This window comes from Ictidomys tridecemlineatus, chromosome 1 (genome assembly GCF_052094955.1).
Source record: "Ictidomys tridecemlineatus isolate mIctTri1 chromosome 1, mIctTri1.hap1, whole genome shotgun sequence".
In the NCBI taxonomy this organism is placed as follows: domain Eukaryota; kingdom Metazoa; phylum Chordata; class Mammalia; order Rodentia; family Sciuridae; genus Ictidomys; species Ictidomys tridecemlineatus.
Window position 1 is genome coordinate 147,441,711 of NC_135477.1, and position 22,535 is coordinate 147,464,245.

Genomic DNA, 22,535 nt, shown 5'->3' on the forward strand with positions numbered 1-22,535 from the left:
CATGGAGGTGTCAGCAGATGTTGTCTGAGGGAGTGATGAAGCAGACAGGCTGGACTCTGGCCTGAGCTAGCTGAGGATACAGTAATCATTTTAATATTTTTCCAGAGAATAGGACAGATAGGTGAACTAGAGGGCAGGGGAGGTCTTTGGCCTTTGTCATTTCTCTTGTTTTTCCTTCTTATGTTTTCTGTTTAAAAATCCCTGTTTCTTGAGAGAGGACAGGTGGATCTGGTAGGTCTTATGGAATCTTACTATTTCTTTGGATAGGACCCTCCCATCCCCACCCTACCTCGCCCCAACAAGTTAAAGCAAACCCCTCCCTGGCATCTGAGTTCTTTGCTTGGGTGGTGCAGTAGGGTCAGAGCTAAGCTTGTGAGCAGACAGCCTGCTGAGCATATTCTCCTTTGAGAGGTTTTGGCCTTGGGCATCCTTAATGTCTTAGGGAAAAGGTGAGCAACCTTCCAGCCTAACATACTCTAAGGAAAAAAGAAATGGATATGACTCCTGAGTCTTAGTGTGTTCTGCCATTGAATTGCTTCAGGACCTCACCAGTTATTGGATTTCTCTGAATCTTTACTTTCTTAGTTAGTGAATGTTTTTATACCTTAGGAATCCCATGTTTCTTAGGAAACACTATCAAAGCTTTTCAGAGATAGCTCTGAGTGAGTATTGGTGGGAAATGGCCTGCATTTTAGGTATCGGTCAGAAAGAAATTAGTTGAGGCTCTTTAAAAAATTAGACTATGTGTTTTAATGAGAACTACAGGTTAGTGCTGCACTGCATGTCAGGAGCCAGATTGTAGCATTTTATGTTCTGGTAGGGACTATGTCTTTGTCTTCCAGGATCATTAGTGCTGTATGCCCTTCTGTCTGAATTTCTAGCTTTGGCTGAGGGATGCAGGCTGCTGGCTGTGGGATGCAGGTGAAAGCCTTGGCCAGTCGGCTGGGCTTTAGTGATTGCTGTGGGATGTGTTATCTGGTGACCAAGTAGGTACCTTTCACTGTCTAGGCTGAGCTGTGGGCAGCCCTGCCATCTTCTGAGGTCAGTTGCCAGCTTCTTAGCCTGCAGGTGGTGATTTGGCCTGGGATCCTGACTCTGTGTTCCTCTTTTGACTTTTCTTTGGAGAGAGCAACTCCATAATCAACTATGTGCAGAATACCACAGAACTATGAGCAAAAATTTACCACTATGACCCACTGTTCTCCAGGCACATTTTGCACATTTTTTTTAAAGATGAAGTTTGTATTGTGGTAAGTTCACAGAGAAGTAAAATGTATGAAGCTCAGCACTTTATAAAGTAAAATGTCCACATAACTAGCACCCACATCAAGAAGCAGATCCAGGGCTCCTTTCCTCTCAGTACACCAGGCCCAGGAAGGGTAATTACTTCTTCTACCGTAGGTGAGTTTTACCAGTTCTGGAACTTTATATAATTGTAATAATGGAAAACAAATACTTTTGTATTTGATTTCTTTTGTCCAGCATACTGTTCAGCATATCTCTTTTAATCTCCACAGTGACTTGCAAGGCAGAGGTTATTGTCTCTGTTTTGCAGAGGAGGAAAGAAACTAAAGTTCAGTGAGGGACATAATTTATTAGCATCAGATAGCTCTGTGATTTGAAGCTGTGTCTGCCTTTTAAGACCCTGCCCTTCTTCAGTGCAGCACCCTGATAGGAGGATACAGGGATGAATGATACCTAGTCATTACTCTTCTGTAGCTCCTCTTTGGGTGGGCAACATACTGGAAATATGTATCTATACTATGTGACTGAAAGAAGTTATTGCTTATAATCAAAGATCAAAGAAAACACCTTGGACTATTTTACTCCCAGTTGTTGGATATGAAAGGCATCATGGAAAAGGAAATATCTGAGCTCAAACTTGGAATATGAAGTTAGGATTTTGGAAAGCCATTCATCTTGGAGGGATAGTAGGAATAAAGACATAGAAGTCAGGAATGCTTATTGTGCTTGGGAGAGGGAGTACCCTGTGTAATGAGAATTGAGGATATTTAAAGAGGGGGTTGTGGGAGGTGAGGCTGATTATGGAGTAGGGATCTGTAAAGAGGGAACCTTCTTCTTTAGGTTCATGTCAACTGTGTCCCATTAAACCACAATATTGCAAGGTGTTTATAGGTGCCCTTTCACAGTCAGCTGGGGAATATTTGAGAAAGTAGTTGGTCACTTTCTGCCTCATTTTGTCCTTTTGTAAGTGAATAACCTAGCTCTTCTGCATGGCACTTGTGAATATGAGATGAAGCAACTACAAGAAAGAGCTCTTAGGTGTTATACAAAACCTTGAGATAATGTTGTTGCCAGATAGATACATGCAATTGGGTAGGTTTCAAGGGGGCGGGGGAGCCTTCAGACCAGGACATCTCCCAGCTAGTGGTTTAACAATTGGCTTTCCAAAAAAACAAGTAAATAAACAAATAAAGAACAGAGTAAAATCTAAAAGCCCTGATTCATTTGATGATTCACTTGCTGATTGCCACAGTGTAAATATATTCACCAAGGCTGATTTCAAACCACCAGTGTAATATCAATAAACCCTCAGTTGGGAAGAGACATGCACAATGAGCTCCAACTGCCCACCGTTGTCCCTGTGTTTTATGTGACTGTGAGGTGGGAATGTGGCTACTGTAGCTCTTTTTAAGCTTTCCTTTAAGAAACAAAACCAGGAGGCTCTCAAAATCATTCTTGTGTCTACAAGTGCCATCTTCTTGATTTAAAAACATGGCAGCAGATTGGGCCACTGTTATTGCCTCAATCCCTGGGAAAGGAGGAGGATCCTCAGAGTTGATGTCCCAGGAGGATGTGGAGGGCTTCATTGGTATTATAGAATTAAGAACTTGGTTTCCCAATTCAGTAGTCTGCCCCGGGTGTTCAACTAATTCTGCCTCTTAGAGGCACTATTGCATAACATTTGAACCTTGGTTTTTGAGGTTAGAACTGAATTCACAGCCCAGATCCACTATTTCCTGCTGGTGTGACCTTGAACAACTAGCTATCTCTCTGAGGCTATTTCCTCATCTGTAAAATGTGAACAGTAACACCTTCATAGAATTATTTTTGTGGTTTAAATGAGATCATGCATGTAAAAATGTCTAGCATTGTATGTGTTATTGATAAGATTAGTCCTCCTTCAATCCTAACTAATAAATAAGGTCCTGCAGGACCTAGTCCCCCCATCTCATTTGTCAAAGTTAGCTTCTCCCCCATTTTGATAATAGTTACCCTTAACTTGACCCCTCACGTTGCTAAATCATCAATCACCCTGCCTTTTTAACTTGAGTTCCCCTTCTTGATTTTTAAAAAACATTTTGAAAGCTAGAATCCCTCCTTTTTTTTTTAAATTTATTTTAATTAGTAATACATGGCAGTAGTATTGTGCACTTTGATATTTTATATATAAATGGGGTATAATTTCTTATTTTTTTCTGATTGTATGTGTTGTAGAATCATATCGGTTATGCAGTCATATATGTACATAAGGTAATAATGTCTGCTTCATTTCTACTATCCTTCCTATCCTCATATCCCTTCCCTTCCCTTCATTCCCATCTACCTAAAATAACTCTTGTTTTCCCCTGGCACATGCCCACCCCCCACCCCCATTGTGAATTAGCATCCACATATCAGGTCCAACCTGCCTTGGCTGCTTAACTAACCAGAAGGTGGGGTGGAAGGATCCAGTTAATCTGGTGTCCTCTGGCCAAGTCTTGTGCTTATATCAGAAGTATGGTGACCTGTGAACTGTAAAGTCTTTTTCTCTAACTCTTCTGCACATAACAACCTTGTAGCACCCAAGAAATTGTGAGTGAGGAAACGATATTATTTCTTTGTTTGAAAGTGAAACCCCAAGCCTGTCTTGTGGGTAGCTGATTATTTTCTCATGGGATCCACGAAAGGTATTATCATTTGAGAGAACATCATCCTTCCCTACTTAGATTTTAGAGCAGGAGTTAACAAAATTTTCCAACAAAGGTCCAGATAGTGAATATTTTAGTTTTGTTGGTTAATAGATTCTCGGCTCTGCTGTTGTAGCAAGAAAGCAGCCCAGATGGTCTGTAAACACATGAGTATGGCCATGTTCCAGTATAATTTTATTTACCAAAGCAGGTGCAGGATTTGGCTCCTGGGCTGTAATATATCAACCCCTGCTAGTAGACATTTGAGAGGCAGCTAAGAGTATCATTAGAGCTAGGTTTGTTCTGCCTCTTTTCTAGCTCTGGGACTTGGGCAAATCACTTTATAAAGGGTAAGAGAAACTAATCATTGGATTATCATGAGAATTCAGGAAGATAATGTCTACAAAGAGTCCTTTATGGGAAGGGCTATTGGGAATGACATTGGATACTTTGAAGGAAAGCTATTTAAATGTTTATTTGCTTGTTTCTTTTTCAAACATGGAATCTAAATGAAAAAAAATATATATATACATATGTGGCCTTCTCTAGCTGCTAGAAGGTCACTGTTATTGCTGACCGCTGTGGCTTTTCATGGCTGAGTAGGTAAACAGTGCAACTAAGCGGAACCTGTTAGACTAGTCAAGCCAAAAATGGAGATAAGGTTAAATATCGACTTTGGTAGACTCAGCTTGCTTTTTAGCTTTTATAGAATGATTAAGCTGGTTGATGGGGGAAGAATGTGATCAATAAATCAACCCTACTACTCAAGGACTTGTACTTCATTGTTCAGCAAAGCTTTGTTGGCCAGCCACTTGGAGCTTTACTTGGCAGTGTGTGGGAAGGAGGCCCAGAGACAGAGCAAATACCCTTCTCCTCCTGCAAAAGCTTTTGGTCTGGGGAGTAGGAAGACGTGTGGATAACCATATGCAAGGCAGAATATTAATGTGGCCACCCATCTCCTCCTTCAACAAGGCCAGCTTCTCCATCAGCCTCCAGCTCTGCCCTCCTCGCCAAGGTTCCAGCCCCGCGTTCCCAGTCATGCTCTCTGCTGTAGCTTGGGCAGGTCCCACCCTACTCCCTACTGACTTATTAAGAACTTATGTGTCCATTCATTCATTAAAATAGTATTTGAATATATATTATTGCCAGAAAATAGGACAAGGTCCCTGTTCTCATGGATCTTTTAATAAAGGGCTGGTGGGGAAAATACATTGACAAAACAATGCTATGAGGGTAAGGACCATAATTATAGGAAAGTTTGTATTTTTGAAATGTTCTAGGCAAGGAGGATTTCCATTGAGTTTATAGGCTTATATCAAGATATAGGTTATTTTATTCAGAAATGTGAGCCAACTACATAGACAGACACACACACACACACATATGCACACACATTGCTCCTTTCCTTTTGCTGTGTTCCATAAAAACAAAAAAAAATTATTTATGGCAAGCCATGTGATGTTTTGAAACATGTATACATTGTATAATGTTTAAGTCAGGGTAAACTTCCATGTCTCCTCAAAGTATCTTTTCGTTATGATTCAAAATTTTATGATTCTTTATGATTCAAAATCCTATTCTCTAGCTTTTTATAAAAATTAATCTATTTTTTAGTTGTAGTTGAACACAATACCTTTATTTCACTTATTTATTTTTATGTGGTGTTGAGGATCGAACCCAGTGCCTCACACATGACAGGTGAGTGCAATACCACTTGAGTCACATCCCCAGCCCTGTTCTCTAGCTTTTTGAAATGTATAGTCCATTATTGATAGTCACCCTACCGTATAGTGCTTGCTACACCAGAGTTTCTTACTCCAATCTAGCTTCGTATCCACTGATCAACCTCTCCTTACCATTTGTCTCTGTTCCCCTTTTTACCTTTCTGACAACTTTATGATTCCTTGCCCAATTAAAGTTATGCCTGGGCTGGGGATGTGGCTCAAGTGGTAGCGCACTCGCCTGGCATGCATGTGGCCTGGGTTCAATCCTCAGCACCATATACAAACAAAGATGTTGTGTCTGCTGAAAACTAAAAAATAAATATTAACACATTCTCTCTCTCTCTCTCTCAAAAAAAAAAGTTATGCCTGTTCAGACTTAAGGTGTATCTAGGAAATAGAACTAAGAATTTTAGGTACAAAGCATTATTAATGTAGCAAACATAAAGAAAAAATAAGTTAAGAGAAATTGGAATTTTTTTTTCTCTTAGTAGATAAGCTTTTATTTCAACTTTATGTCAGGTTGTAAATTTTATTGCCCCATCTATCATTTTCCCTTATAATTTATCTTTTTTTCTTCACTTTTTATTTTGAAAACTTCGAACATATTGTAAAGTATGAAAGAACTTTACATACTTTTTACTGAGATTCACTTGTTAATATTTTGCTTTATTTTTCTCTCTACAGACTTGATGTCTCATTTTGATGAACCATTTAGCAGTAAATTGTAGATACATGATACTTCACTCCTAAATATTTTAGTATGCACCTCCCAGACGTTTTTTTCTAACCATAAAATCATTTTTATGCCAAAGAAATTTAACATTGATAACATAAGTGTTGTCTACCAAATAATCAGTATTCAGATTTTCCTAATGGTCCCCCTATTTCTTTTAAATCCATAATCCAAAGGTTTGTGTATGGTAGTTAGTTATCATGTCTCAAAATCTCATTAATCTATAACCATCCCTCTGATTCTTTTTCGTTTTTCATTATATTACATTTTGAAGAATTCAGCCCAACCATCTTGTAGAGGCTCCAAACTGATTTGTCTGATTGTCTCTGCACTATAACATTCAGGTTAAACATTATCGTAAAAATACACATTGGGGGTACTATGTCCTTTCCATTAAATCACAATCAGGAATATAAGTTTGTCCTATTATTGGTGGTAAGTTTGATCCCTTGTTTAAGGTGACATTCGTCTGTTCTCCTGTTTGAGGGTATCTTTCCCCCGCTGTGTAAATAAATCTTTGGGATGATAGTTTGTGAGTTTCTTGTTTCACAAAAACTTTTGATTCTAGCTTTCATTGGTGATCCTTGCTGAATCAGTTATCACATTGGTGATTTTTGCAAAATACTGTTTTTCTAATTTTGTCATTCCTTCTCATTTACCACTTTTCTAAAGAAGAGCCCTTCTGATACTTTTCAAATTATCCTAGGAATTAATGGTTTCTTTAGAAAATTTATTGTATTGTAATCCATTACTATATTTTAAAAACTAAGATTCTGTTGAGGTATGGTTTGCACACAGTGAAATGTACAGATATTAAGGTACAATCTGATTAGTCTTGACAAATGTGTATGACATATAGTGTCTACCCTATAAAGATACATATCTATAACCTCCAAAAATCTTTGGCCTCTTCCCTAGTCATTTCCTGAAATCTCACCCCACCAGAGCAGCCCTGATCTCATTTTTTCATTATTCTCTTTGATGTTTGAGTTGTTCCAAGTGTTGGCAGTGAAGATCCCATCCAGTTATTTCTGTGTCCTTCTGGCATGTCCTCTTTAATCTGAGAGCACTTTTTTCCCCTTTTAAAATTTGTTCTAATTAGATGCATTTTTTGATTCATTGTACACAAAGGGAGCACAACTTTTCATTTCTCTGATTGTACACAATGTAGAGTCGCATCATATGTGTGATCATTCATGTACTTAGGGTAATGTTCATCTCATTCCACCATCTTTCCTTCTCCCATACCCCCTCCCCTCTTCCCAGAGTTCCTTTATTCTCCCAACATGTGCACCCCCGCCCACTTTCCACCATTATCAGAGAGAACATTTGGCCTTTTTTGGGGGGGATTGGTTTAACATGATATTCTCCAACTCCATCCATTTACCTGCAAATGCCATAATTTTATTTTCTTCTAATGCCGAGAAATATTCCAGTGTGTATACCATAGTTTCTGAGAGCACTTTCTTGTTTTCATGTACAAGAAGGCATCTTGTTTTATTCTTTTTGAAAACTGAAACCAATAATAGAGATGATATTTTAATAACTTCTTTGTTAGTGGACTTTAGGTTGTTCCTTTTTTGTCCTTTTATGAAAGTGCTGCAGCAAACATCTTGGACACTTGTTGTTCTTGTGCTCTTCTATGAGTGTTTTTGTAGTCTAGGGCTCTAGAAGTGGCATTTCTAGGTCACAATATGCACATTTACACTTTTGATTGATATTGCCAAATTCTTCCCTCTTCTCTTAAAAAGCCATATTTATCTAGTAAATTTCCACTGACATTACTGGTTTCCCCACAGCCTCACCAACACTTTTTTTTTTTTCCTTGTCTGTGCATGGTGGTGCAGAGTTTGAATTTAGACTTAGCTTTGAGCAAAATAAACATCCAAACCACCTATCCTTTTTTTGGTTCCAAGCCCTCCAGTTTTGATTTACATAGAAATGAAATCTCTCCTCAAGAGAGAAGTTAAATCCAAGGAGAAATGTCTGCCCTTCTCTGTGTTCGGTGTCACAGTCATCATCACAGCCAGCTGCAGGCAGAAGGCCTTCTTACAATTTTCATTTTGCACTGAATGTGCAAGGGAGATTAGAGGAGAGCAATGCTGGAGGAGTGTGGCATTGCCCCCAGGACATCTGGTCCTCTGCAGCCACCTTTAAACATTTGGTTCACAGTTATTGCTCTGTATTTCTACCCTTAAATAACTATTGGAACTGATTTTTATTTTAGAATGAACCACGATGATTCTACATTGGGGAGAGCAGGTTTATTGCAGGCATATATGTGCGTATTCACTCTTGAGAACATATAATAAAAAAGCTTTTGTTTTATTTTAAACGTTGAATCTTATGTTAAACACTTTTGCAGATGAATTATAACTTTTTTCTTTTTATAGATTGAGCAAGTTATTTGAAAGTGTTCCTTCTTTTCTTTATAGGTGTTTGAAGCTGTGATTTCCTGGATCAATTATGAGAAAGAGACCCGTTTAGAGCATATGGCAAAACTGATGGAACACGTCCGACTCCCTCTCTTGCCCAGGGATTATCTAGTGCAGGTGCGTGCTGGCCTGTCCACCAAAGCCTCAAGGGATAGCAGAGGCCACTCTGGTTGCATGGCATAGTTGAAATCAATAGATCTTCTGTGTGTGTTGGGGGCACCAACCAACTGGGTTAAGTTTGAAGTAGAGCTTAAAAGCATAGGTTTGAGGATAAGCTGTGTAGGTTTCAGTCCATGCTCCACTACTTACTAGTTTTGAGTTTTTATTCAAGCCTCAGTATTTCCTTCCAGAAACAAGTTGTCAGTATGTAAGCCTGAAGCCTGGCTTAACAAGTGTTCTATAAAATTAGCTGCTTTCCCTGTAGATGCCCAAAGCCAGAAGAGTCATTTTCATAATATTTCTATGTTACCCTTCTGCTCTAAACAAGTTGGAGCCCAACTCAGGACTGTGAAAATCAGCTTTTCGCAGGTGCCTAGAACACAGACTACCTCTACTTCTTCCAAGAAAGGAAAGAAAATTTTAAAATTATGGGATGTCCCTATAGTGCCACCTATTTCCTTACTTAAACCTTGTAATCAGCCTGTGAGGCAAATATTACAACACTCTATCTACCACTTTGGCCCTTGAGGCTGTGGATTGGGTTGCCCTCAGGGGTCACCAACCACCTGGGGAGAGTCAGGATTCAAATGCACAGCAGCCAGACTCTGAGGCACACGGTTCTGCCAGCTGCCACCTTTGTTGCTCTTTATTCCATTTCCCCATTACATGGCTCATTTTGAACAGTAAATGGCATTAGATACTCTTACAAGCAGGGAGTCAAAGCTTAAAATATGTGAACCAAACTAAACATCGAGGAAGTAGGCCACCCCTCAGCTGTCCTGGAGGGTCTCTGGAAGGAAAGAAAAGTATGATGCAAGAATAAATGAGGAGGCTTAGCAGTCTGACAGCCAGCTCCTGTTACCCTGTGCCATACTTAACCCCTTGAAACCTCAGTTTTCTCATCTGGTCAAAATAGCACTTGCCCTGGTAGGATTGTTTGGAGCAAAATGAGATGGCCCACATAAAGCCTGTCACACAGTGATCAGTGAATACTAGTTAATATTACCACTGTCCTTGGGACTACGAGTACCATGCTGTTCTTGTGAGCACTTGTAAAGTCCTCTGCTCCTGACGCTGCTGGCCATAGGCCTAAGGCGTCAGTATAATGTCTTCTGAATCTGTACACCTCAGCCTTCTTTGCAGCCCTGAGGGACACCCTTGAAGCCTCTATAAGGGCCCTGCATGCTACCTTGGAGGATACTAGTGCCACCTGGTGGCATGGTATCCCTGCTGTAGGAAAGGGAAGCAGAGGGACTGAACTTGCCTCTCATTGTCACAGTAGGTCTTCCCACTGTCCTGTGGGAAACTGACTGAAAGCAGGTGGGCAGCCAGGGACCTGGGTTCCAGTGAAAGGTAAAGGGGACTTAGAAACCTCCATTAAGTGTCCACCACTGAAACTTAACGAAGATATTAGGAGATAGTTCCTGGATTATTATGGCAAAATATGGTCTGGACCTGGAAAAGGAGGAGGTCAAAGGCACTGGGTGTGAGAACTGTTGTGTGGGACTCCTTTTCTAAAAGGACTTTTATTAGGCCTCACAGGGTGAACACTTTTGGGAAAGGATGTTTCCTCAGCATTCATTTGCCCTTGAAACTTCAGACCTGCTGGGGATGGCTGACCATGATGCAAGAGGAAGGGAGAGAGGGAAAACTCTTGCAACCAACACTGCCTGGCATCTGTGCCTCACAATAGCTAAAGTTAATTAGGCTTTTACTAAGCATTTTTAGATATTCTAAATTTATAACATGCTGTGTTTTGATAATAAACACATACACATATTTAACATAAACTTTGTGATTTCTTTTTTTTTTTTTTTGTACCAGGGATTGAACCCAGAGGTGCTTAACCACTGAGACACCTCCCTAGCCCTTTAAAATATTTTATTTAGAGACAGGGTCTTTCTGAGTTGCTTAGGGCCTTGCTTAGTTGCTGAGGCTGGCTTTGAATTCTTGATCTTCCTACCTCAGCTTCCTGAGCCACTGGGATTATAGGTGTGTTCTACCATGCCTGTCAAACTTTGTGATTTTGAGTGTTTTTGAGTATATGATACAGGGCATTTATTATATTCACAGTGCTGCACAACCATCACCATATCCATTTCCAAAACTTTCATCATCCCACATTGAAACTCTGTACCTATGAACTCTCTAGAGGGGAGCTTTTAGTTCAAGCTGAATGAATTCTTTGGGAAAAGTAGCTGCTTGAGCAATTTTCCTTTCTCCCTAGCTTTTCTAGAGATTTTCTCCCACCCCTTTTATTTTTTAACCCCCCCACATTTATGATTTGTACCATCCTGGGTTAGGCCCCTAATGGGAAGGTTAAAAAAAAATCTTTCAAGGCTGTAGGGAGTTTTCTTGAGGAAGAAGATGCCCAGAGGTGGCAGAGGCTTTGACTTGCCAATTCTTCTTTTTCCTGCCAGCTCCAGCATTGCCCAGTGGATGATGACCCTGGCCCTATTTTCATTCTTAGCAATAGATGAGGTCCCAGGAGAGGCTCAGCCAGGCCTTGGGCTGATTGTTTGGAGGGTTGAGATGATTGAAGTGGGAGCCCTTTCTCATTCTGTGATTGGACTTTAATCAGGTCCAATCCTGAGGTCAGAAACCTTGTCTTAGTCATCATTTTCTTCCTGGGGGTCAGCACAGGGCTGCCCAACCAGGAGACATCCAATCAGTGTTAGCTGTTGAATGGAATTGATGTTTCCCACCATCAAGTGGCCTCAGAAGACCCTGGTGTTCATTCCAGATATGTCACATAGTGATGTGAGCTGGGCTGAAGAGATGCTATTTAAGAGCCAGAGTACCAGAATGCACCCTTGCCTACTCATGGTGCATGTAGGCTTGCATTTGCTGAAGTCCTGCTTAGGTCCTGAGGTCTGAATACCAGGTAGAGAAGCGACATCCCAGTGTAGATGGGGTATCAGATGAAGTCAGTAGATGGGATTTTGTATAGGACATTCTTTCTGCTCTAGTGTCAGTACTCAGTTAGAGCCTCACTGGCCAGTTTTCTCCCTGAAACTTTTACTATAAGAAAATGGATGACCATCTTGACCATCTTATTTTACCAGTGCCTTCAAAGTTTGGCCCTTGGATCCTGTCTTCTTTCTTCTTTTCCTCCCTCTCTCTCTCTTCTCTCAGATCTCTGACCATTTGCCCTATACATTATAAAGCATTCAAACCAAGAGGAATGTGGGAAGAGATTTTCAGGCAACTCCTTATTTTTTATTTTGCATAAATTCATCTAAACCTCAATGTAAAAGCAAACAAAACTAATGGGGTTTTAGGTGCTTTTAATATACCTGTTTTACAGATGAGAAAACTGAGGATCAGAGATGAGTGGTGCAGCTGGGATTTGCATCCCTGTCTTAGGCCAGAGCTTGATCACTTAATCCTGTGCTCTTAAAATCCAGGAGGTGAGCACTAAGTTGTAACTCTGTGGATCTTTCTCTTTGGGTGTAAGATGAGATGATACAGAAATGAATGAGAGAATGCAGGAATGACCCACCCCAGAGACAGGGCTTGAGAAATGGGGCCAGGCTCTGTTCCAGTGTTACCTGTGGATTGTTACCTCCAGACAGTTGAAGAAGAGGCTTTGATAAAGAATAACAACACCTGTAAGGACTTCCTCATCGAGGCCATGAAATACCATCTGCTCCCCCTGGATCAGAGACTCTTGATTAAGAACCCTAGAACCAAGCCCAGGACTCCAGTAAGCCTGCCTAAGGTAAGCCCCAGCCTGGCCACTGCCCAGAGTCAGGACCACATCCTAGAAAAATGCTTTTCCATTCACACTCCACATCCTTTCTCACTCCTGCCTACCCTACCTACATCTTGGTTGCATTTAAGACCTAGGACACAGACTCTGCTGGTTCCTTTGGCTAGTACCCCTCTCTTCTGAGGTATTCCTTTCCTAGGAGTTTCAAGGAAACCTCCAGTGTCATTGAGGGTAAGAATAACTCATAACTCTTCCATCCTGCCCCACCTTCTCATTTCATGCCACGGTTTGTGCTTCCTTCCTATTAGAAGAGGGATGGCTCTGTTGGTCTTTGCTTAGTGTCAGCCGTAAACATTCTTATAGTGTACTATTCTTCGAGTCAGAAAAGTCCCAGTTCAGTTCCTCTCTCACCACAGGGAGGGACATAAAGGACCATTAGGGCTGCCAGAGAAGAGAAGGGGCCTTGAAGAATCCCAACAGGTAATGAAGTAGGGGGAGGAAGTAGGGGAAATGAGAACTTGTGAAGAAGCAGCCAGCAGAGGGAAGGACAAGCACAGGAGGGGACCCTCTGGTTGAGAGGCTTGCTGACTGCTTGGTTCTAGGTAGGGTTCTTGCCTCTGGCCCTCAGGTCCCTTATTTGCAGAGAAAGGGATATAGCAATTGATCAGTCTTTCTGGAATCCTGACATAGTGTTGTGTGGGGGAAGATCCCAGGCAACATGGGAGGGAAGTTGGGAGGAGAGGATGACACAGTGGGTAGCACAGGAAATTATTTAGGCCCTTGCTTTGTCGTCATCCTCCCCTCTCTAGCTGGCTGCCATCCTCTTTGCCTGCTGCTTCTAAGAAAGTTCCGTAGGGATAGAGAACAATAGGTTTTGTTGTCCAAAACTTGATGTTGGGATTCTCTGAGGTTTGAAGTTCCTTCTTTATACTCTGTTCCATGACCCTGGATCATGGCGAATAGAGTGGTGGCAATGTGAACAACTGTCACAAATGTCCCAGGTAATAATATAAACAGCTGATCTTAAGTGCACGTTATGGGCTAAGCCCTAAGTGAAAGTGTCACATATGTAGCTTTTTATTTTCATGGTACTGGGGATTGAAACCAGGGCCTTGCACACACTGAGGAAACACTCTACCACTGAGCTACATCCCTAGCCCTTTCTAAAATTTTTATTTTACTTTGAGTCAGGGTCTTGCTAAGTTGCCTAGGCTGCAATCCTCCTGCCTTGCCCCCCTACCCCCACCCCCTAACCCCCCTTGTCATCCCCCCTCGCCCCAAGTTGCTGGCATTACAGTGTACATCACCATGCCCAGCTCACATGTGTATCTCATTTAAACTTCACACCCCAAGAGGTAGAGACAAGTTATTACCCTGGTCTACAAAGAAGGATATTGAGGTGATTTGTCCTGACATCACCACTGTTAATGTGGTAGAACCTATGTTTTCACTGAGTCATCCTCACCCTCCAAACCCTCTGTGAACTCTGTCCTTCTGTACCTAGCTTTGCCTGTGTATCTGATAGTGTACACTTAGTTGTCTTCCCATGTGTCCAGTGCTGGTCAGAGGAAGGTGCAGCCTCAAGGAGAGGGCCTTGGCCTGTCTGGCCATTTGTCTGGCTGCAACTTGATGCCCTTTTTAATTTTGTTGTTGTTGAAATTTTGCATTGAAACATCTTATTTTTTTTTTTAAGTAAAAGTAATTTAGCTTTTTTTAACAATAGAAGTATGTGCTCATTGTAGTTTATTTAAAGGATGCTACAATGTAAAAATAAAGTTAAAGTCACCTGAACTCTCTCCCAGGGACAATCACTGCTACTATTTTGGTGAGTTTTCTTTCCAACATTTATCTCTGTACACTTACTCACAAATAGATGAAAATGTATACTTTCAGATTAACGCTCTTGTTATACAGATTGAAATGTTTTCCCTTACACAACTATATGCCATAGATTACTTTTAATGTGATATCAACATGGGTGAAACCAGCATTTAAATTGTAATTGGTACATAGTATTTGTGTTTTCTGTACCTATGTATTTAATTGTCCTCTCTTGGTGGGCTTTGCAGTATTTTCCATTTTTTGTATTATGAACATTTCTGTGCCAAATATTCTTTATAAGATGACATTTTGTTTTAGTTTGCATTGCATTAATTGTGAGATTAATCTCAGTTTCATATGACTATTGTCTTTTATATTTCTGTTGGAGGGAATCTCTTTTCGTGTCCTTGCCCATTTTTCTGTTGGATTGTGTTTTTTATTAATAGTTTTAAATGGCCCTTTCTACATTAAAGAGATGAGGCCTCTATATGTATGTACTTCAAGTATTTTCTTCTTAGTTTACAGGTTACTTCTTAACTTTGTAGTATTTTCTCCCAATCTGCCTTATCTTTTCATTTTCTTAAGAGTATCTTTGGAACAGCAGATTTAAATTCTTTTTGATAATTTGAATTAATAGGGAAAGATTATATGTATTTGTCATGTACAACAGGATGATTTGAAATATGTGTACATTGTTGAATAGCTAAATTAACCTACCTAACCTATGCATTACCTCACATACTTACCATTTTTAGAGTGAGAACACTTAAAATTTACTCTTTTATTGATTTGCAACAATATAAGAATACAACTAACTATAGTTACCATGTTGTACAACAGAACTCTTGAGCTTATTCCTCCTGTCTAAACAAAATTTTGTATCCTTTGATCAATACCTCTCCAACCCTGCTCCTTCCCCTCATCTCCTAGGAACCACCATTCTACTCTGCCTCTGGAAGTTTGCTTTTTCAAGATTATGCATCTATGAGAGATCATGCAATATATGTTGTTCTGGCCTGGCTTCTTTCACTTATGTCCTTCAGATCCAACCATGCTGTAAATAATAAGGTGTACTTCTTTTTAAAGCTGGAGTGATATTCCACTGTGCATATAAACCACATTTTTCTTATCTCCTCATCCATTGATGGACAAAGGATGACTCTATCTTTTAGCTATTGTGAATAATTTGCAGTGAATACAGGAGTGCAGGGTATATTTGCGACATACTGATTTCAGATATATTCTTAGTAATGGGGTTGCTGGATTGTATAATAGTCCTACTTTTAATTTTTTGAGTAATCTCCATTTTCTTTTTCATAATGGCTATACTTGAAAGTACAGAAATTATTATTTTTTCCAGTTTTGTTGTTATAGTTTGTTTTGTATTCTATCTTTTAAAAAAATCTTTGTCTTGCCTAACATCACAAAGATTTTCTCCTGTATTTTCTTCTTGAAGTTTCAAAGTTTTAGATTTTACATTTATGTCTATAGTCCATTTTGAGTAGTTGGTTTTTAAAATATGGTATGAGACTTAAGAATCAAGTTTCATTTATTTTGCAAGTTAATATACAGTTGTTTCATATCATTTATGGGAAAGATTCTTCTTCCATCAAATACTTCACTTTTGTTGTAAATAATTAATTAACACATAATAATAATATATGTGTTAGTCTATTTCTGGATTCTGTTCTGTTCCATTTTTCAATTTGTCTGTCTTTATACCAATACCATCTTGCCTTGGTTACTAACTTTATAGTAAGTCGAGATAGTATGAGTTTTCCAGTTTTGTTCTTCAAAATTTTTTTTTATTCTAAAGTCCCTTTAATTTAAGAATCAGCTTAATTATTTCTACAAATAAGGTATGCAGATTTGATTAGAGTTATATTTAATCTCTAAATATAACTAAAGGGAATTTCCATCAATACCAAATCTTTTGATTCATGAACACACCGTGTATTTCCTTTCATTCAGATTTCCTTTGATTCCTCTCACTGATTTTTTTTTTTTTTTGGTAGGGATTAAACCCAGTGGCACTTAACCACTGAGCCACATCCCCCAGTCTCCCTCCCCCACACCTTTTTAAATTTGTTTTTTAGTTGTAGGTGGACACAATACCTTTATTTTATTTATTTACATGTGGTGCTGAGGATCGAACTCAGGGCCTCACATATGCTAGGAGAGTGCTCTCCCACTGAGCCACAGCCCCAGTTCCCCCAAGCCCTTTTTATATTTTATTTAGAGACAGTGTCTTGCTGAGTTCCTTAGGAATCCACTAAGTAGCTAAGGCTGGCTTTAAACTTGTGATCTTCCTGTCTCAGCCTCCAGAGCTGCTGGGATTACAGGCATGTGCCACCACACCTGCCTTTCTCTCTGATGACTTATAGTTGTCCATGTACGGGTCTTACATGGTTTTTGTCAGATTTATCCTTAATTTTTGAGTAACCTCCATTTTCTTTTTCATAATGGCTATACTTGAAAGAACAGAAATTAAATTTTTATGCTATTTTCAGCGTCTTTAAGTTCAAATTTTTAATAGTTTATTTCTAATATGTAGAAATGCAATTGGTAGAAAGGTTATTTAATGGAGAAGGAAGGGTTTAGGTGGTGATGACTTCACTGGAGTCTGAACATAAGGCAAGTATCTTCAGGAGATTGCTGAGTACCCCAGGCTGACTCTCTGGGCAGATTTTTTGGACTTGTCTTCTATAGCATCAGTTCTTCCACTAAACTGTTGGTTCCATGACAGCAGGCATTACTCATCTGTGTCCTTGGCACCCAGCCCAGATCCTGGCACGGGGTGGGCAATAGTAAACATTTTCATGAATGAAAGATATATTTTTAAAGAAGTAATTTTATGGAGCTTTAGACCTTACCATTTATATCATCCCTCACTATTTCCCCCAATGCTTTTGGCATTTATACATGAGCTTTTGCATCGATGTAATAAGTATTTATGTCTTTATAGCCTCTTTTGATCACTAATGTAGGTTAGGCCTAGAAATTTGGTTCAACCCCAAAGGCATTCAATATTGCCTTCATTCATGAGAGATTAGAAGAATTGTGAGGAACCTGGATTGAACAAACAACTTCCCTCTAAAACTCAGCAACAATCTATAGGCTCTCACATATTAACTTATTAATTCACTCATCTAACACACTTCTGTAGAGAAATCACTAATTGCTAGGCAGTGAGGTAGGTGCTAGTGCCTCAAGGGCTCTTGTGAGGTGGTCTCTCATCTAAGGAATTCTCTGGCTGGGGAGGAGGGTAGACAGATGTGAAGGATAACTAGAGGGTAAAATTTCAGTGCCACCGAGGGGGACTGTCAGGGTACTCTAGGAGCATAGAGACAGGTAGAGGAAAACTTTCAGTAGGAGCTAAAGCCTGAGCTGAATCTTCAAGGTCAAACACAAATTGTCCCTGGGAGCACACACCCAGAACCTGGTTCAGAGGACCACAGGAGAGAACTGGCTCATACCTTCTGATGGCCACTTAGGGTTATGTGTACTTTACATTTTGTTTCTTCCTGGGTCATTGTTCATATCACCAAAAGCATCGATGATGATGAAGTAGTAGTGTTTAAATGTCAGTGACTGAGCAGTTTGTTTGTAGTTTAAACTCTAAATATACATGATTTTGTCTTCACAATGAGTGTGGAAGTGCTGATGTTGGAGAAAATTGAGACCCAGTAAGACTAAGTGATTTGCCTAGACTTTTATAGCTCTTAGGTGGCAGTGCAAGGACTTGAATCCAAATTTGGTAACCTTGAAGCCTAGGCTTTTTAGCACAGTACTAATCCCTACAGTGATGGTAACAGCACATCTCAGTTACTAAGCTCTCATGATGTGCCAAACACTGGGCTAAGTGATTTTCATTTATTATCTCACAGGATTTTCATAATTGTAATTATCCCAATTTTGCACATAAGGAAATTGGATCTTGTTATATCACCTGCTCATTAGTTATATATTTCTGCATTACAATTTACCCTAACCTTGGTGGCTTATCATAAAAACATTGTTTATCTCATAGTTTCTGTGGGCAGGCATCCCAGAGTGGCTTAGCTGGGCCCTTCATTCTCTGGGTCTCTCATAAAGTCAAGGTATTGGTCAGGGTTGCAGTCATCGACAGGCTTATTTTGGAACGACCTGATTCTAAGCTTGCTCACATGACTGCTGGCAGACCTCAGATTCTGGACATGGGCCTCTCCATAAGACATTTGAGAATCCTCATGACGTGGTAGCTGGCTTCTGCAGAGCATGTGACTCTAGAGCAAGAAAATGAGAGGTAGAAACTTCAGCCTTTTTATAACCTCACCTCAAAATCAATGCCTATTACTTTTGCATATTTTATTTACTAGATGCAAATCATTAAGACTAGCCTGCACTCAGGGGGAAAGGAATAACGCCCATATGTGAGTGTAGGAGGATCAAAAGATTTGTGACCAATCTTTAAAGCACAAGTAGTCAGTCAATGGCTGAGCTCAAATTTAAGCCTTGAACGACTGGCCCTAGACCTAAGCTCTGAACTGTTCTATGATATTGCTTCTCTACTCCATAGTAGGCTTTTAGATGAGTCATGTATGGAAAGTAAACTGATTCCTACCCTTTAGAGACTCCTTAAAGATAGAACTTTGTCAAAGACCAAATAAGTGGAGGAAGAGGGGGAGTCAGGAGGTAATTACGCTAGTTGGAGGAGCAGCCTCAGGAATTCCAAGGATTTTGGGGCTTTTATGAATTCAGTCCAGATAGGCTTTCTGAAAGAGCAACTTCAGGAAAGGAACTGGTGGAGAGAGATTTGCACCATCCTTTGCAATTCTTGCCAGTGAGTCAATTTACCAGCCAAGTCCCTTCCCTGAAAGGAATGGGATTGTGCCTTGAGATCCCTGTAGAAGGTTATAAGGGTGTTTTTTCTGAGCTGTTGATGCACAGATCATACTGACACATTCAAGCCGGAACAGCTAATAGCATCATCTTGTCTCCCACACATTCACCGCCCTACACTTTCCCTGAGGCTGGGTTGCCATGGACAACCAGAGGCTGTCTCTCAGCCACTTGGAGCCCTCCTACGTCGCCCTGCTCCACAGATGGCAGCAGAGAAATGAGGTTCCAGGAAGATGTAAATGAATCCTTTACAAGTGTACTGAACCTGGCACTTTTCACTGTCTTTCTTGTTCAGTTGGCATCCATGCTCAACTCTTTAAAAATGACACCAAAAAGTCATTCAGGCTGGAAGGAGGCAGCTTGCTTCTGAGTGGGCTGGCCTGCTTTCAGATGATGTTGGGAGTAGAGGCTGCTGGCAGGTGGGTAGGATGACCTCTCATCTGGGCCTCAATGGACACTGCCTCTCTTCCATGTTGGTCCATACCCTAGCAAAAATCCTGGGGGGTGGCAGGTCTTGAAAATGTGCCCGTATCACCCCTGGAATTTTTAGTAGTACTTATAATTCCATCTGTAAGTTTCTTTTCTATGACTTGTTAAGAGCTTGTTTTTTTGTTTTTTGTTTTTTTTAAAGAGAGAGAAAGAGAGAGGGAATTTTAATATTTATTTTTCAGTTTTCGGCGGACACAACATCTTTGTTTGTAAGTGGTGCTGGGATTGAACCCAGGCCGCACACACGCCAGGCAAGCGCGTTACCATTTGAGCCACATCCCCAGCCCAAGAGTTTGTTTTTTAAGCAACTGTTTTAAACAACAATAATGATGCTGGTGTTGATCTAATAATATGATCTAAAATTTAGTAGTTACTATTTACCAAGATGTATTTTATATTATTTAAGCCTCCTGACACCCTATGAGAAATATCCTGTTATCATGATGCTGAGGGTGTTGAAAATACGGCTTAACAAGGTTAAATGTCTTGCCTGTGGTCACGCAGCCGATTAGTGACATGTGAGTCCAGAGGTGTCTCAAGCCAATGTCCATTTTTTCATCCTTTCCATCCTCTCCCTGGGCTTTGCTCTCATGTTGCCTGGTTCTCAAACCCCCATTGTCTCTGCACCTTGCCTGTCGATACTTACCGGGAGCAGCTGTTGCTCAGGAACCTGCTGGGACAAGTCTGCTGGCTCGACCTGGACGCCCTCCTTCGGATGAATTTTTGGTGTTAGCCCTGCGGCCCCACGCACCAGGGTAAGAGAGACTCACTTCCTGCCCTGGCCCGAGGGACCGACTGGCTGGGCCTGCCTTCTGCCCAGCTCGCTGGTCATGGAATAGAGTTTGGACATACTCTGCTCTTGCCCTGTGAAGAAACTGTGCAGAACCCAGGTTGCTCCTTTCACCTGAGTGGAGATGCCAATTACTTCTGTAGCCCTAGGCCAGGGTTAGGGTCTTGAAAGCTCTGTTCTGTTCACCAACTGTCCCTTTTCCTGACTAGTCTCTCCTACCTAATGGTTCTTAGACAGAGTGGTTATCATTTCAGTGAGGAGAGACCAACATACCTTCAATCCCAGTCATACTGGTAGAACCAGAATGATCTATGCAAAAGAACATTATATATGTATGAAAAACTTGTTATTCTGGAATTTCTTTTCTAAGAAAGCAGGTTGTCTTTCTGTGGTCTCACTAAAGCAAATGTCCCTTTTACCTTCCGAAGTGAGAGGGTGTTTTCTTTGAGAGATGTCGAATAACCACTCATGTTCTACAAACCAGAGCTTTCCAGGCACCAGAATGTCTGCAGCCTTTAACACAGTGGAGACCTGGGATCAGGACCCTGAGGCAACTAACAAGACTCCCAAGGACATTGCAGTCCTCAGGAGTGATTAAATGATGTTCAGTCCAGCATCATTGTTAGACCAGAACCAGTTCTTGGGCTTATTAGGATTCCTATATTACCAATTATGCTTATACAAAATGTTAAAAAATAGTAATCATTGCTAGGTGTGATGGATGGAGCCTGTAGTCCTGGGAAGGCTGAGGCAGAAGACAACTAGAGCCCAAGAGTTCGGGGCCAACCTAGACAACATAGTGAGACCCTGTCACTTTAAAAAAAATAGTGATCAATAAAAGAAGCTGATGTGATTCCATTGTCTTTGTTGAAGACCTCATAAGTCTTTAGTAAGCTGGGGTTTATCAGTGTTGGGGAAAGAAAGGGATATCCCTGTTGAACTACCTGGGCCTGGGTGAGGGCTCCCCAGAGAAAATGGTTTAAGTCTGTCCTTGCCCTAACAGCCTGTGGTCTTAAGCAGCAAGAAGTTTGTAATTTCAGAGATGTAACACATGTAGACTTTGGGAATACTCATATTTGCCTAATTGGTTGTTAAGATCAGGTATCTATGGAAACAACTTCTCTGTAATAGTCAAGATAGGAAATTTATTCTTTATACTCTGCATGATCACCACAATGGGGGATACTGTGCTCCATGTACAAATGGCTTCTTGCGATAACTGCCATAAAAATTGGATTTCTTATACCTGCAAAGAAGCAGAATGTATACTCGCTTCTCCTTGCTGCTTTGATCCACCATCCCCCCCCAGAAGTGACCATCCTACCCTACCAAAACCTTTACGGTTCCTCTTTTCAGACTATCATACAAGGTTTGAATGTTAAAAGTCATTTCTCATCAGTGTTTTTGTGAGCTCAGAGGCAAGTTTATTTTGAAAATGTGTCCTGTATTATTTTTGTCCTTCTACTCAGGTTTTATTTTAACACGAGAAACTTTCCATTTCTGTAATATTGTTTCTGTGTTACAATGAAAGTTCTTCCACAAGTGATGGATTTTCTCCAGTATGAATGTGCCCCCTCACTTGGCAGGAGACAGTTTCTAGGACATGGTGAGGTTTCCTGAAAGCTTTACCTTTTTTTTTTTTTTAATTTAAAGAAAAAGCTTGATACTTTGTGCAAGGAACAAGTAATGCTTTGTTCTGATGGTTGAGTCAAAAGGTGGGAAAATCTCCATTTCTGTAATATTGTTTCTGTGTTACAATGAAAGTTCTTCCACAAGTGATGGATTTTCTCCAGTATGAATGTGCCCCCTCACTTGGCAGGAGACAGTTTCTAGGACATGGTGAGGTTTCCTGAAAGCTTTACCTTTTTTTTTTTTTAATT

General features: G+C 40.4%; 1 protein-coding gene across 5 annotated transcripts in view; it reads left to right on the forward strand.

Annotated features, from left to right (window-relative positions):
• Klhl3 (kelch like family member 3) overlaps positions 1–22,535 on the forward strand; it is a 107,868-nt gene that overhangs the window by 62,830 nt on the left and 22,503 nt on the right. For all 5 annotated transcript variants that reach the window (XM_040272217.2, XM_005333208.5, XM_021731611.3 and 2 more), the window contains 2 exons: positions 8,804–8,920; positions 12,534–12,683. In XM_040272217.2, coding sequence (XP_040128151.1) covers positions 8,804–8,920; positions 12,534–12,683 — 267 coding nt within the window. The remainder of the gene's footprint in view (positions 1–8,803; positions 8,921–12,533; positions 12,684–22,535) is intronic.